At 41.3% G+C, this 17,261-nt stretch overlaps 1 protein-coding gene across 1 annotated transcript; it reads right to left on the minus strand.

Annotated features, from left to right (window-relative positions):
• Positions 1-14,606: 14,606 nt before the first annotated feature.
• Positions 14,607-17,054, minus strand: LOC143355014 (uncharacterized). Its single transcript, XM_076789451.1, has 5 exons — positions 17,026-17,054; positions 16,293-16,975; positions 15,437-15,509; positions 14,767-14,843; positions 14,607-14,620 (listed from the first exon to the last, which is right to left on the minus strand). Exons 1-5 carry the CDS (start codon positions 17,052-17,054, stop codon positions 14,607-14,609), a joined length of 876 nt encoding a protein of 291 aa, XP_076645566.1.
• Between the last annotated feature and the right edge of the window lie 207 nt (positions 17,055-17,261).

The raw sequence follows: 17,261 nt of genomic DNA on the forward strand, positions 1-17,261 counted from the left end.
CGAAATGGAGGTGCCTATGCGAGAAAAACCGGCCGAATTTCACAGTTTTACAAGGGTTCGGGAAAATGCTTATAAAAACCAAACGAGAAACGATATTTACATGATTCAAAAAGCTGCGTATTATAGATGAAATACAGAACGAAACAATGACACTAGTTTTTTTGTACTCATTTGAGAATTATAGAAAAAACAAAGGTATATATGTTTATAAATGAAGTTAAAGTTGAGTTCTCTCGTACAAAACGTGTTTGCGCATACAAACAGCCATCTTTTCACCACAATTTTATATGGGTCAATTATAATGAAGCATATACTTTGTATTTCCAATATATTTTGTAACAAGATAAACAATATTACATAACAAAAATAAAACATAACTTGAAGGTACACGGTAGGCGCCAGGCGGATTATCTCTTTCGAAATATGTAATTGTTATCGGTAATATAACATTGCTGAAACAAAATTATGTTGTCATAAATATTTATATATATATTGCAAATGTGTAAAATTTTGTTATTGCAACTCACACAAATAATTTATTTAGCATTCGTGGCTACTAATGCACACTCCATGCAATCCTTTGTTGCACTTATTGCAAACTGTGCGTGATTTTCTCTTTGGGCCACCATCCTTTCTGCTGCACACCACGCAAACCCTTTCCAGTTTTCCAGGCAGTTTCCGTACACCTATGCGGGGCACATTTGTTGAAGTTTCCGCTAATGGTGTGTCGTGTGCTATCCTCTTTAGAGCCAACCATTCAGTGGTTATCGACTGGATAACATCAGTAATGAATTCCAGTCTTGTTTTGGTTTTGCCGTCTGTATTGTGCCGATATAATATGTAGGCATTCAACACCATTCGGGAGAAAATGGAGAAAACTACTTTTTTCCAATATTTGATGGCTCTTCTTTCATCTAAGTATGAATATAGCATCATGTCTGACGTGTCTACGCCTCCCATGTGTTTGTTATATTCAGCTACGATTGCTGGTTTTTCGACCTGTATTTGTGCATTCCTTTTCCTGATTGTAGTCGTTTTGTTCTGAGCCTTCTCAAATGTGGACATCAGTAAAACATTTTTCTTCTGCGACTTTTTTTCCCGGTACGCTAATAGTAAGACTTCATTATTTCGGGCGTACTTAGATGCGCCCTCTTGCAATTTAGTCTTCATAAATGATGGAATATATTTCCTGTTGCTGCGGATTGTGCCAGTCAGATATGTCCCTTTTTCAAACAGTGCTCTTGCTAAGGGAATGCTTGTAAAAAAGTTGTCTGCTACCACGTGATAGCCTTTCATAAAATAATTGCCCATATTCAATAATTTATGAATCACGACGTGGCCAAGACCATTCTTCTTTATTTCTTCTTTATCGGTTTGATCCCTAGCTCCTCTATAGCAGAAGAACGATAAGCAGTAATGGGTAACTGCATCAGTCAACATCCAAAACTTGATACCCCACCTGTGATGCTTTTTATTTGGCAGATATTGAATCAACGACGTTCTACACTTCGTGCCGACTAATGATTCGTCAATACTCAGATGTTGGTTAGGCGAATAATGAAATTTGAACTTATTGTTTGCATGGATAACGACTGGTTGAAATTTCGCTGTAGGGTCATATTCTGGATTATCACGTGCTGGTAATTTTTCATTGTCTACTACGTGGAAAAACCTACAAACTAATTGAAATCTGTTGCGACTGAACATTTGGCCAAACCATGGGATTTGTCTGTGGTTTGTTGACCAATAACTGAAAAGTGTCGGTCTACGTGTTATACCCATTTCCAAGAGCACAGCAATAAAAGCCCTTACTTCTGAAACTGTGGTTGCCTTCCACTCTGTTGTTCTGGATCCTGAGGTAACATTGATTCTATTGAGGAACTGCCTGGCATATCGATTCGTCTCATTTCTCAATAAGCTCAAAAATTCTTCCGTAAAAAAAAGATCAAAATACGCTCTCGACATGGAATTTCTTGCTGGCATATGTTTAGGCCCAGCAATCTCCATAAATTGTGGGCGAGGATTATATTCGCTGTCGTTGGCCACGGTAACTTCACGGAAATCTCTCAGCTCTTCCTCGGTATCGTTTCCCTCTAATTCTGATTCGCTATCATCGCTCGCTTCACTATCACTGTAGATCCTACGTGGATGCCGACTTCTTGGTGCCACGATTTCTTCCTCGTCACTATGTGCTAGATCCAACTGGTCAACCATTCGGACTATTTCCGAGTCATCCATGACGGGTTTTTTTATAAAACGGTTGATGGTAAAATTTTCCTCAAAAGCAACAATGTTTGACACAAGCGAAAAACAACGGTAATAACACAAAACACGCTTTTAAACTGTAAATGGGACGAAATATACTGTTCACATCAACGATCGTGGAGAAACTAACTGATCCTACGTTTCGCTGCGGCAATGCGATGTTATTTTGTGTTATATAAAACACTGTCGACAAGTACCGATAAGGGTCCAAATCCACAGCGATTTACGCCGCAGATCGAATATCGCCTGAGTGGCGACCATCGGTGTTTATGTTAGACTTCGGTACCTCCAAGCGATAGGAAAAGGTCGTCGTCCACAAAGAGTTAAAACGAAAAACTATTTTTTTCAATTCTCTCATAGTGAAATTAGATCATTTATAACGTATTACAAATTTATTTTGAGATAGAGTTCTCCCGCAATGCGAATAGTAAAGCGCTACGAGGCGCGGGCCGATATATCGTCTCTGGCACTTCTCGCGAGTGTAGCAGGAGCCGATATATCGGCTCCCGGCACTCAAAGGGTTAAATATTTATATTATACATTTAGATATTTTTTAAATTGGTGAGTTTCTTTTTCATAGGTAAGGACACATTATATATTATGCTTCATTGTTCAAAATATTTACACGTGTAACGTATGTATATGTTTTTAGTTTCATTTATCCGTAATGAATAATACGAATGACTTCAAAGAACATAGAAAATCTGCCGATAATACTTCGGCTTGGTTTTACTATTTATATGATGAAAAAAGTATGCTGGCGAGATGCAAAACATGTTCGAGGATAATTAAAGTTTTTGGAGGAAGTACAAGCGGACTACATACACATTTAAAAACACTACATAATATTAATTTATTGAAAAGAAAAGAATCCGAGACAAATTCTAACTCACCTAAAAATGATATTACGAAACCAAAGACATCGCAAATTACAGATTTTTTCAATAGAAAAACCGACTGTTTCGATGAAGTTCTGTCTAGAATGACAGCATTAGATGGTTTGCCGTTCAGAGTGTTTTGTACTTCAATTGAATTGAGAAAGTCACTGATTGCAAGAGGTTTCAAAAATATTCCAAGATCTATTAATACTATAAGAAGAACTGTTATAAACTATAGTAACAGTGTTCGCAATTCTCTGAAAAAAGAATTAACAGAATTAAAATTAAATGGTACAAAATTTAGTCTCACATTTGATGAATGGACAAGTGTACGAAATAGACGTTATTTAAATATAAATATTCATTCAGAAAAGAAAATTTGGAATATAGGACTCACACATGTCTCAGGAAGTATGCCAGCTACAAAATGTGTAGAAGTAGTCAACTGCAAATTGGAGGAACATGGATTATCTCTAAAAGAAGATATTGTCTGCATAACTACTGATGGAGCAACGGTGATGAAAAAAGTTGGGAAGTTGATTGATGCAAATCAGCAATTGTGCTATGCTCATGGAATTCAACTTGGAGTAATCAGTGTGCTATATCAACAAAATCAAGAGCAGAAGAAGCAAAATACTCTGGATTTAGAAACTTCTGATTCTGATTTCGAAGAGAGTGACAATGAAGAAAATAGTACTACAATTGTTGAAAGTACCTCATTTGAATATGACGAAGATAATAGTAACGAGGACGAAATATTAACCTACCAAGAATTGCTTCCCATAATTAAGAAAATTCGAAAAGTTGTTAAAATATTTAAACGTTCCCCTACTAAAAGTGCTGTTTTACAAAAATATGTACTTACTGAAATAAAAAAAGAACTTATGCTAATATTAGATTCTAAAACACGCTGGAACAGTTTGTTATTGATGATGGAACGATTTTTGAAATTAAAAAATCCAATTCAGAAAGCATTAATTGACTTAAATTTACAAATTAATTTTCCCGATAATGAATTCGATTTAATATCAAAAACTGTATCAGCTCTGCATCCAATAAAACTGACTGTGGAAGCATTATGTCGGAAGGATTCCAACTTATTAACAGCGAATGCAGCAATAAATTTTATGTTGCAATCACTTAAAGATCAGGACACGCCACTGTCTGAGGAATTATACAGTGCATTGAAAATTCGTATACAGGAAAGGCATAGTGACCTAGAAAATATTTTAAGGTATTTACATAATTATAACGACTTTAAAAAAGAAAACGGAAAGGAAGAAAAGAAACTAACAAGGTCAAATTTAATTAAGTTCGTCGTCAATTTCCACAAAAACATTTATGAAAACCAAACACAAACCTATCCAGAAGAATTCGTTGAAGATGATATTGATGTTGATATCGAAAAAGAATTATCTCTCGAGAAGAAATTACAATTAGCTATAGATAAAAAAATTGCTACGAACAATAATACAAAAATAATACAAAAAATAGATTTATCCAAAACCATCAGACGAGAGACCGAGTTGTTAGAGGATGAAGGACATCGAGGCAAATATTTAGAGCAAGTATATCGCTCATTATTAACAGTACCACCAACCAGCGTGGATGCGGAAAGAGCATTTTCAACTGCAGGTAATTTGTGCAGAAAAATACGTTCAAGGCTTAATGACAGTTCAATAGATGCATTATGTTTTTTACAATCACATTTCAAAAATATCGAATCAATAAATTAGTTATTTTTTTTTTCCTATTAAACAACTGAGTTTTTGTACCTTCATGAAAATTCCTAGTACCGGTATTAATACCGGTATACCGGTACAACGTTTAAAAAAATACCGAATACCGGTATTGCATTTTTGGTCCGGTATTGCAATCCCTACTCGGAAGGGACCGATTTTTGTTTATTATGGGAGAGTGTCGCACTTTTCCAAGAGCGGGCTCTTCTCTTTCATCTGAACTGCTTGTTTCTTGATATTTCGGTCGTTTTTCTCGGTCTCGACGTAATTGTCTGATACGTTGTCCAATTGAATTCGGTCTGTCTTCATGTGTCTTCGGTAGTTGGGTCTTGAAATCGGGATCTCGAAGTTCACGTGGAATAAGCGGTAAACAGGAAATGGTAGGGTTGCGTGAAAGAGCATCTGCGTTCATATTCGTTTTTCCGGATTTATGGATAACCTGATAATCGTACTCCAGAAGTCTCAATTTCCACTTCATGAGTCTTGATGTCGGATCTTTTACAGAATGTAGCCAAACTAGAGGTCTGTGATCTGTCACAAGAGTGAATTTGGTTCCGTAAACATACGGTCTGAAATATTGAACGGCGTAAACCATGGCCAAACATTCTTTTTCTGTAGCTGAGTAATTTTTCTCTGCTTTATTGAGGCTGCGTGATGCGTAAGCAATCGGCAGATCATTTCCAATCTCGCCTTGACTAAGCACGGCTCCAATGGCATGTTCTGATGCATCCGTTGTAACGATGAATGGTTTGCTGAAGTCGGGGTATTGTAAAATAGGTTCTTGGCAAAGTTCTTCACGTAATTGTTTAAAGCTGTTTTCCTGTTCTTCTGTCCATTTGAATTTTATTCCTTTTCCCAAGAGGCTAATCAACGGTTTTGCCTTAGTGGTGAAATCTGATATGAATCGTCTGTAGTATCCTACTAATCCCAAAAATTGTTGTATATTCTTCTGATTGGTGGGTGTTGGAAAATCCTTGACGGCTTTTAATTTTCTGGGGTCAGGCTTTACTCCTTGTCTTGAAATAATGTGTCCAAGGTAGGTAACTTCTTTCCGTAAAAATTCACATTTATTAGTCTGGAGGGTTAAGCCATGTTCTCGTAAGCGATTGAATAATTTCCTGACTTTAACGTTGTGTTCATGTAGTGATGATGCGTAAACCACAATGTGATCCAGGTAAACGAACACGTCCGTTCCTTGGAGTCCAGTTAGTACTTGATCCATGAGGCGTTGGAAGGTGGGTGGTGCATTTTTTAAACCAAACGGCATTCGTGAAAATTCATAATGTCCGTTAGGTGTGGTAAAGGCTGTTTTCTGCCTATCTTTCGGGTCCATCTCTATTTGGTGAACACCATTTGCGAGATCGAAAACGGAGAAGTACTTAGCTCCACCGAGACGATCTAATATTTCTGTAATCTGTGGTAGCGGGTATTTATCAGAAATTGTTTTATCATTAAGCGCACGGAAGTCTATGACCATACGCCAACGTTTGTTTCCCTGTGCATCCGGTTTCTTAGGTACAATCCACAAAGGTGAATTATATGGGGATTTCGACGGAGTTATTATTCCTTCGGATAGTAATGCGTCTATCTGCTTTTTTATCTCATGTTGATGTATCGGAGGATAGCGATATTGTCTTGTGTTTATTGGAATTTCGTCGGTCGTGTGTATGGAATGTTTGAAATCGGAGGCCTTCCCTAGCTTATCTCCGGGGAGATAAAATCGGTCGGGAAACTCCTTTAACAGAGCAGTGATGCTGCACAGTTCCTCTTTGTTCAAGTGCTTGAGATTTAACATTTGGGAGATTCCCTGTGCCCTATCTTCTCTGTTGTTGAAATTAGCATGACCTTGTACCTCTGAGTAGATGTCTTCGTCCGAAGTGCTTACAATGTCATAGGGTTCCAAAATTTGTGGTTCTATTTCTATGTCCAGGTCTTCTTCGCTGGTGTTGGTTGCCATAACATGGCACCTTCCTTGATCGTTTATGACAGCTGCTTCTCCTATGTACAATTGGTCGTGTGTTCTTATGCGAGGCAAGTAGCCTTCCTTGATCTTCGGATTAGCTATGTGAATAGCGATTTGTTGTGAGGTTCTTGCTGGAATGCGGTGTTTAGTTGTTCTTTCTGGTGCTTCTAAATAATTTGAAAATCGAATAGGCCTGATAGGTTTGTTCTTTAATACCAGTGTTCCATGGTAATAGGAAATCTCAGCCTGTTCTTGTTTTAGGAATGGGCTTCCGATTAGTCCATCTGCTTCTATGGCAAGGTGTTTTACTACGTAAAATATTGCTGGGGCTTCATGGATATGAAGAATTGTCGTCCCTACGGTGAAAATCGGGGTTGTGGTGAGTCCAGTTATTTCGATTTCCTCTCGTGAAATCTCTGCTGTTCTTTCTAGAGCGTCGAGGACTACCAAATTTACGGACGCTCCACCGTCAATTAAAAATTCTCCCGTTCCTGATTCCAGTTCTGGGATCGTAATTTTTATCCGTGGTGCAGGTGCTTCCTTGATGAGGGTTTCTCTTCGAAGCGGACGGATCTTGGGCGATCTTCTTTCTTTTCGCTCATCGTGTCGCCTGTACGGTGAGCGCGATCGTAGTTTAAAAATTTCTTTGATTCCACGGACGAATCTCGCGAATCTCGTCGGAATCGCGGGCTACGGGGACGATTCCTGCAGAATTTCCCGTCGTGCCCGGAAGTTCCGCAATGCCAACAATACATGTTTGACATGCGATTTTTATCGGTACCCTTTAGAATCGTATACCGTTTTTCTCCGTCATCACCCATTGATGACTCGGAGCGATTAGAGGGGGAGTGTGAGGGGCTCCTGTGACGCAAGGTCCAAGCAGAAGCGCGTTCTTCTCTTTCCTCCTCAAAACCATATGGTCTCGTGCGTCGATCTCTGTGTCGATCATATCTGCTCGGATATAGAGGATACGACACTTCACGTTCGCGATAACGAGGATCTTGGTCGAAAGATTCTCGGTGGGACCACCTTGATGGTGATTCATTCCGAGGCGATTGTCTTCGATTTCTTAGTTTTTTATCTATTTGCAGCACAGCGTCGTAAGCTTCCTCCAGATTTTCTGTATCTTTTAGGAGAGCCGACACCTTCAAGGCAATACGATTCGGTAATCCATCGATGAAGTTTTCCAGAACGTCCTTCTCCATTTCCTTGATGAATTCTTCAGCGTGGACCTCGTATTTTTCCTTAATGGCTCCGCGCGTACAATAGACTAGGTGGCTTGTCCTATCGATGTATTGTCGTAGGCTCTCACCTTCGCGGATGCGTAACTTCGCGATTTCCACTTGGAAATATGACAAACTTTTGCCAGGCGCGAATCTTTTCTTTAAGTGCTGAATTAATGCTTTTACGGTCGTAAACTTGTGCTCTAATGTGCTTCTACGTGCTGGCCCGACGAGTTTAGTAAGAACAATTGCTAGATACTCGGTTTCCGTACCCTCAGGAATCAACGTTAACCCGTCCTCTATAGTCTGCGCGAAACGAGACAAGGGTGGGTCTTCCCCATTAAAAGTCGGAATTGTCGAAGTAACGTTTTGTAAACATGTCCTTTGCGTCAACAGCGACATAGAATTTGCAAGTGATACCGTCAAGTTCATTATGTCAGCGTTAGAAGTATTTGCTATTCCGTTCAGCATTTTTTAAAGCGTAACTAGCGAAAACTAGTATATTGCTTATAATATTACGACGTGACTAGCGAAAACTAGTATATTGTCGATACTCAGTTACGAGTAATTTAACTTGTAAAAAACCAAAAATTAAAGCGATCCTAAAATAATTGAATGCATCCCACCGCTGTCACCAGTTTTGTTACGAGCCAGGGCTGCGAGCAACGCGAGAGGCCGACGAGGGGGTTATTACTCCTTGAATATGGTTTCTATTATTAGTTAATATTGAAATCTTTGTTGATTTGAATTAGGATTAGTAAGCCTCGTAACTTATATATAATTTAATTGATACAATCCGAGCGGTAAGATTGTATCATGTGGGAACGTTCAATTATTAGATTAGGATATTAGGCAATAATTAAGGGTTGTAGATTACGCGGGTTAACAAACAAGACAATTTATTCTGAATTGGAATAGTTACAAGTGTAATTGTCTGTGTCGCGAGTGAATGTGGTAAGTGTACAATTAGAGAAATTGTTACCTAGTGATGCACGGTGTTGACGCACTGGCAATGCGGGGTCGGAGAGCGATTGTTGAAAGCCAAATAGAATATACACGAACTAACGGATTCTATAAGGTTACGTTTGATTCGAAAGGGACTTTTACCCGATCTCACTAGAACTGACTCTTACGCGTGTAACGCGACGTGACTGCACGATTACTATACCGCGACCGAATCACTTCTGAATCTCTACTGAACCGCTTCTCGATTGAACCAAAGAGGATGAAAATGCATGGGTTTATATACCCTAAAAATGAGAGGGGAATGTATCTGTTTTATTTTACGGTCGCGTACTCGTATTTGTCGTTTCAAGTGAATTTAAGGTTTGCAGCTGGATCTTTTGTTTATAGGGGTAAAACGAAGGGTTAGCCAGGATGTTTCCTATCAAAGACTATCTTGACAAAACATTCCAGAAGGGGATGTTTTGAAGATTTCCAATTTAGGAAATCGTACGGTGCTGTTACTGAACCATGCTTCGTGCCAGTTGCGTCCAGCCGGAGTACAATCATTAAACAAGGGGCCTGTTGGGACGCTTTTCGTTCTCAGAAAAGAGATTAGAACTTCTAATCGAAATGAACGTGGAGAAACGTCCCCATACGTAACAATTATATCGTCGCATAAATTTTTTATTTTTTGTACCATCGGCAGATTCTCTTCGAATCTATACTCCGCAGCTTTCATTACCCCGAGCGCATCCGCCGAATATTATTTTCTACGGCTTGCCTGTAGTGACCGGGCGGAGCCTTTTTCGCAACATCTTTCATTTTGTTGCAAAAGTTGCGCAACAAATGATTTGTGCATTCAATTTTCTTCACGCGGATCATCCATATTTTATATGGATCACAGTCGAGAATTTTCTTGTAGACACTGCTGTCGCCGTCAGCAATTAATGTCGAATAAATCAATCCACGTTTTTCCACGCTGGTATTGAAACCTTCTGCGATGGCGTCACTCTCCATTCTGGTGGACGGCTGGTTTCTGCCCCAGTTTTTGAAGCATGCGTGTTGCCGCGGCTCTTCTTTCTTTTTCGCCGCGTTCAAACAAATGGAGCGCGTTTTGTTTCGTACTCCAATGAATAGAACTTTCCTCGTGTGATAGCCTATTATCACGCCGACACCAGAGATTGAATTGTACTTTCCTGTGCGGTAGGACCGCTTCATCCAACTTCCGTCAGCCACGACGGGAATGTGTGGAATTCAGGGGGTGCAAGCTGCCGTGTTATAAAAGTGACCAGTATTTTAGCGCTCTCTAGTGCTCGGGGCCCGAACTAATAACAGTATATATATGTATGTAGATACAAACGCTACTCACTCACACACAGATACTCGCGTGACTCACACAACTCTATTGCAGCTATATGTACTTTCATGTACACGCGTACAATTAATCTTTTAAGTGGAAAGGGTAGAAATTTATACAGCTTGAAATATATAAAAATAAATATTTATTATAAATCCATTTATTTTCTTCTACAATGTTTCTTATAATAGGTACGCGCTATCTCAAACAAAGGTGATTCCGTTTGTTGAATATTTTTCAACTTTCCGGTTAATATATTATTGACATGTTTCATGTACATATTGAAAATGTAATTAAATATATTTTGGAAAATATTGTATTGTAATGTAGTGGCATGCTCGGTATGTGTTGTGTTGAAACTTACATTTTCTTGTAAATATTTTATAGCTTTTTCTTTAATATTAGTTTCACAAATATGATTCATCATGATTGAATGACAGTATGGATGCTACAGGACTGTACAGGACGCTTGGACGCTAGGTTAGCGTCGGTTAGCGTTAGCGTCAGTCAGAGCAAAGCAAGCGTTCTGCGCATGTGCCCCCATCACGTGATGGGGAACACCAACGCCGCCTAGTGCTCGGGGCCAGCAACTTAGTGGTTAAATTATTTGCATTTCAGCTTATGCCCCCTGGTGGAATTCCACATGCTAACACGTCGCCTCTTCCAACGGCTAGTCTTTTCTCCTCTTCAGCCGCTGCTACCATTTCCGCTTCCGCAGTACGGATTAATTTCTCCACGATGTCGTCATGGCATTTGCTGTATCCCTTCGTTGACATACCGGGAACATTAATGGCAGTGAGGAATTCTTCTATTTGTGCGTAGCCGCCTCCGTTGAGAATTGTTCCTGCCACTGCATTCCGATTGATATCCATGACCTGAGGATCATCAGGTTGACTGTGGATATTGGCTCTATAATCGCACATCATGCATTTCACGGTCAGAGTGGTCTCCAACCCCGTTCTCTTCATACGTATTATGTTCAAATCTTCCATCGAACAATCTAATGTTTCGGAATGTGTAGCGGTACACGCCTCGTGGCGGGAAGCGCTGCGAGCCGACGGTAGTATACCGTGAGGCGAGCTCCACACGCTGCTGCGGTCGGTTGGAGACTAAACGTCTGCGGCGCGGCGCGGAATCTCGGACGGGAGCGCGGGATGCGGGAACGGGTCCGAGGAGTGGGGATGACGGTCCGGAGTGTCGAAACTACGGTGCTCTGAAAAGAGCAGGCCGTCGATCGACTGCCTCCCAGAACCTGATCGCGGTCTATCTGAACAAAGAAAGATCTTTTTTCCAGGTAGAAATGGAGGAGTTTAGTTAGCCTGGGGTGGAAGCCGAGGTTTATTAATTTATAGATGAGGCCGTTGTGCCATACTGAGTCGAAGGCTTTGTTAAGGTCCAGTAGGACCATTCCAGAGAAGCGGTTTGTGTTTAGGTGGTTTGTGTGGAATTGAGTTGTGCGGATCAGTTGGTGAATGGTGGAGTGGCAGTTTCGGAAGCCGAATTGGGCGTCGATAAGAATATTGTTTTTGGTGATGTGATCCAGGAGCAATTTATAAATGGCTTTCTCGAAAAGTTTTCCGAGAGTGGGGAGAAGGCTGATGGGCCTGTAACTCGAGGGGAGTTTACGATTTTTCCCGGGTTTGGGAATTGGTATAACTTTTGCTACTTTCCAGGCCTTGGGGAAGTATGCGAACGTGAAGCATGCTTTGAAAATGTAGTAGAGTTGTACGAAAGTGTTTCTAGGGGCTTTGATAATCAGGTTAGGAGAGAAACCATCCCATCCACAGGCTTTTTTCGGTTTAAGTTTGGTGGAAATATCTTTTAAGGTTCTGGGGGAGAGATGATTGGTGATGTCCGAGCTTGATGAGGGGGCGAGGTGTTCTTTGAGGTGGAAATCTTGAAGTTTTAAGTTTATTTGTGTTTGGAGGGGAGATTTGGATTTGTAGGCCTCGTCAAAGACCGAGGAGAATTGGTCGGCCAGGAGTTGGGCTTTTTTGGAGCTAGTGTCTTGATAGTTTCCGGTTGAGTCTAAGAGGGGGGGTATGTTAGTCGGTTTTTTCATAATTTTTCTGAAAACGGGCCAGAAGGTGTGGGTGTTTTGAGCGTTTTTAACCTGATCTTTGATGTGTTCGGTTTTTAGGATGAAGACTCTATTTCGAATGGATTTGTTCAGTTGTTTGTAATATTCAAGGGAGATGAGGTTGCCTGTTCTTTGCCATCTTTTCCTGGCTGCGTTTCGGAGACGGATTGTGAATTTTAGTTTTTCATCAGGTCGGATGAATTTGTCAGGAGTGTTTATGAAGGAGGTGGATTTGTGGAAGCAGGATTTGAGATATTTTTGAAGTTGGGAGACCTTTATGTCGATGTCTTGTGTTGAGGAGATGGTTGGTGTGATCGGAATTTTGGCTGCGTGGATTTGGTAGGTGTCCCAGTTTGTGATGGGGGAGGAGGTGGTGAAGGAGTGTTTTTGGTGGGGTAATAGAAGGACAGGACGGTGGTCGGAGGAGAGGTCATCGGACACTTCGCAAGGATGGTTGGAGAGAGTGTTGGCCAGGAAAAAGTCTATTTTAGTGGGCGTACAGTTGGGTCTGAAGTAGGTGCCTGTCGGGGGAGCTATTATGGAATAACGGTTGTTGGCCATGTGGTTCTCGAGGATTTTGCCGTTTTTGTTATTGGTGGAGTTGTTCCAGATGGTGTGTTTGGCGTTTAGGTCTATGCCAGCGATGAATGGGAGGTTGAAGTTTGTGATGGAGTCGAGAGCAGCGGTATCGAGGGTTTGTTTGGGGCAGTATGCCGAAATGATAATTAGGTTAAGGCTGGCTATTTTTATTGCTATTGCTTCGAGGTTGTCAGCAGGTAGGAGTTTAAAGGGGTGGTAACGGAGGCTTTTGTGTGTGAGGATGGCCACCCCTCCGCGAGGGTTACCACCGTTTCTGTCTGCACGGGTAATGTTATAGTTTGTGAAGGTGATATCGATGGAGGGGGACAGCCAGGTTTCTTGAATTGTGGCTATTAGGACGTTGTTGGTAGTTAGGAAGAGTTCAAGCTCGGTGGATTTGGTGGAGAGGGAACAGGCGTTCCATGTCATGATGGTTCCAGGTATTGTTGGGGAGAAAGTGATTTATAAAAATAATTGCTGGGCGGCATCGAATAGTATTTCGAGTTTATCGAACATTGTATTGCAGGTAGCTAGCTTAGGGCGAATGGCTTTGAAGATGGGTATGGCTTTTTTGACGAAGGTTAAGGCTTCTTTTAGGAATTCGTTGGTTTCGGAGGAATCAGATGTAGGTGAAGTGTTTGGAGTGGTGTTATGGAGGGGAGGTTGTCCTTTGACAACGCTGCTGAAGGATCTGTTATTGGAGATGATGGAGGCATGACGGATCGTGTGTATTTCGCTGTTGGGTGGGTGGATATTGGATTTCGGAAGGTGGGTGGTAGCTTTTTTGTTTACGTAGGAAATGAGATTTGGGCATTGTGAATAATTCGCGGTGTGTGCGCCGCTGCAGTTGGCGCATTTTGCAGGAGTGTCGGGTGATTTTGCACAGTCTTTTGTTAGATGATCAAGACCGCATTTAACACATTTCGGGTTTTTGTAGCAGTTGGCGCTGGCGTGACCGAACGCTTGGCACCTGAAGCATTGGGTGTAGTTTCTGGTTTTGATAAAACGTTCCCAATAGACACGACAATAGTAGATGAATCCTACTGATTTTACTTGGGATAGTTTGGTGCCCGGGGGGAAGGTAATTTTATATATTGTGTTATGTGGGGAGGATTTAAACGCAACCACACTCGTGGGGTTTAATTTTTGTGACTGAAGTTCAGTGGCGATTGACTCGGTATCAATAGAGGGCAGACCTTTTAGGATGGCCGTAAATGGCTTTTCGCTGGGGAGAGCAAAGGTGTGGAATTTTAAACCTGCTTTTTGAAACGCAAGTTTAGCTTCGGTAAAAAATTTGGTTTCGCTGAAGTGGAGGCGGACCTGGTTCCCGAGGAATTTAATATAGAAGTTTTTTCCTATTTCGGTTTCGAGTTCCTGACTAAATTTTAGAACTTCGTTTTCTGCTAGGCGGATGTAAATGGGTGGGGGTCGGACTGGGTTTTTTGGCAGGTTTATGTTAGGGATGGAGGGGGGGCGTGGACCACTGGTGATGTTTTTTTTGGTACTCACGTCGCCGGCGGTGTCAGCAAAGTTTTTGAAGGCTTCCGTTGAGAAGATTTCAAATCTATTACTGGTTGTCAGGTTGGTGGTACTGACCCATGAGTTGTTTTGTGTGGAGTTAGTCATGTTTTCGGTTCGCTGTCTTTTTGCTTCTTGTAGTTGATGGGGTAGCTTTTCCAGGGTGTTGTTATTTAGATCGTCTGTGATTTTTAATTTTATTCCGTTTATACGGCTCACATGGTTGTTGCTGCTCCCTGGCTCTTCCGTTGTGGAAGGCGGGAATCGTTGTGGATTGGACTGACTTTTTGAATGTCCTAAAAAGGACAGTTTTTGTTAAGGACGCAGGTATAGCGGCACTGGAGGGCCCCAAGAGGCCTAGTCCTTGGACGGTCACTATGCTAACACTAATACTATACTACTAGCAAGGAGGGTGCACTCGAGAGAGATGTTCGCGGCGCGACTGCTCATGAGAGACTCGCAGCTAGAATGCTCCTGGAGACCAACTCCGCTCTCGGGTGGTTTCGTCGCGATCTTTATTGCCCGAACGCGGACCTCGTGTGCTCGTTCGCGAATCTTCGGTGGTCGTCGATTGGTCCGTGCCCGGGCCGAATTCGCGGATTGGCGCGCGGCTGGTCCTCGTCGCTGATTGGCGCGGGCCTGGTCGGAAACTCGGCAACGAGACGTACGTGTCTCATTGCAACGTCGAGTTCCTTCTAAATAGACGTGGTTACCCCGTAACTGCGCCATGACCCCGAACATCGTTCGCGAGCACGCGAAACGGGAGTTACGAACCCGCGAAGTCCGGCAGGCGGACTGACGACATTCCGGACGCATCAATGACATAAGTAAAAACGAATAAAGTATTGAAACATATAATAGATAAATTCGTATGATTGTGTATACTTACCGGGTCTGAGATGCGCAGTCGGATGGTTTGGGATCCATTGACAGCACTCTGGAATCTATCAGGGAAGACGAATCTGCAAAAATAAATAAATTCTAACCGCTGAAATAATCAGCGGTTCCGCAGACTGTTTCAAAGTGTGCGGCCCGACGACATCGCGTCAGGAAGCTCCAGCGATTCCAATGATTCGCGAGCTGATGATGATAGTCTTTCTTCGCTCTGTATCGGAGGGCTCTTGAATGGCCATACTCCTATTGTGTCGACTGTCCACTATTTCCGGCAGCATGCAATGTATGTAAAATCGGGACAATTTCGATTGCATTTCTTGCTGCCAAAATTTGTCGTCTCTATATATCTTTAGCGATATCAAGCCTTTGCGTGTCCAAACACAAAAGAGGCAATACATTTTTTGCGTAATGTGCAGCTGCCCTTCCACTTGATAATAGTAGTAATGGTTTTTGTTCATTACAGTACCCGCATCATCCACAAATATTTTGCGTACTGCAGGTACTGTTTTTATTGCTTCTTTTGGCGATATATTTTCTGCCGTTTTCGGGCATTTGATTTCGACGATACCGTCGTCATCATCGATCACGCCGGAGAAGCTCCCAAAAATGGGATTGAGGCATCGATGAAAAGGCCACATTTTCTTATTTTATTTATTTATTTATTTATTGCTTTAAACCAAGTGGTTTATATAGCAAGTACAATATTATTACATCTAGCTTACATTAAATAGGTTTACACTGTTTCTAAAGTCTAACGGAACATTGTTTAAGGAAATTATAAATTATTTTTAGTCCTTTTATGTCAGGTTTACATAAGAAGGAACTAATACAAAGAGGGAAACAGTACTTGCCTTTGAGGAGCTTTGTTTCCAATGTATTGCGTTCGTTTTCATAGTGTGGACATTGCCATATAACATGATTTAGGTCTTGGAGTTCTGCTCCGCATTGGCAAGCACTGTTAGCTATAAAGTTAACCCTCGCCAAAGAACCATTTAAATTATAGTGATTAGCTCGACATCTATTAACAAAAACTAGAAAATCTCTAGAGAGCGCAAGACCAGTGTACCATGGCTTGCCTTTGTCCTTGTGATAAAATCTAACATAGTTCACACCTTTGATTAGACCCTCCTTTTTGATTAGGGTGTTAGTGGACAATCTTGCTTGAATTTTGAGGTCTCTGGTTAGGTCAGCGATTGAAACCTTGATATCTGGTGAAGGGCTTTCTTTGGTCGCTTCTTTCGCAAGTGAGTCTGCTTCTTCGTTACCGATAATTCCTACGTGTGCTGGTATCCAGATAAACTTAATAAAATTTTGGCCTTTGTTGTTTGATATAAACGTAGAGTACTTAGTTTTGATTTCAATGATGTGGTTACTGATATTATATTTGAAGGTTGGCTTCTGTAGTGACTTCACTGTACTTTGCGAGTCGGTGAAGATGAGAAAATTTGTAGTATTACTATATAAATTGGCAATGTCCAGTGCTCGGCTAACGGCGTAGCATTCTGCTGTGAAAATTGATGCGTGCTTGTTTAAACTAAATTTTTGGGAGATATTTAGTTGTGGGCAGTATATTGCGGCACCTACTGATTCGGAGTTTTCTGTTGCACTGCCATCGGTATAGATTGCAACCGTATTCGGAGGGTTGGATTCAATAAAATCTCGTAACGGAATATTAGGGTCGGAAGAATCTTGTAATGATTGACCTAAATAAACATCACTCGGTGGAATATTATATAGGATGTTATAGTCTGTGGTAAAAATTGGATGTTTTTCAGCAATCTCTAGATCGGGTCGTGTTTCTAACAAATTAAGGAGGTTTT

The sequence above is a fragment of the Halictus rubicundus genome, chromosome 6, assembly GCF_050948215.1.
Source record: "Halictus rubicundus isolate RS-2024b chromosome 6, iyHalRubi1_principal, whole genome shotgun sequence".
In the NCBI taxonomy this organism is placed as follows: Eukaryota; Metazoa; Arthropoda; class Insecta; order Hymenoptera; family Halictidae; genus Halictus; species Halictus rubicundus.

Coding starts and splice junctions, on each gene's coding strand:
- LOC143355014 (XM_076789451.1), bottom strand. CDS start 17,054: ATGGCAGTGCAACAGAAAACTCCGAATCA. Junction 16,976..17,025: donor CAACAGAAAACTCCGAATCA/GTAGGTGCCGCA, acceptor CCAAAAATTTAG/TTTAAACAAGCACGCATCAA. Junction 15,510..16,292: donor GGAAACAAAGCTCCTCAAAG/GCAAGTACTGTT, acceptor TTATTTTTGCAG/ATTCGTCTTCCCTGATAGAT.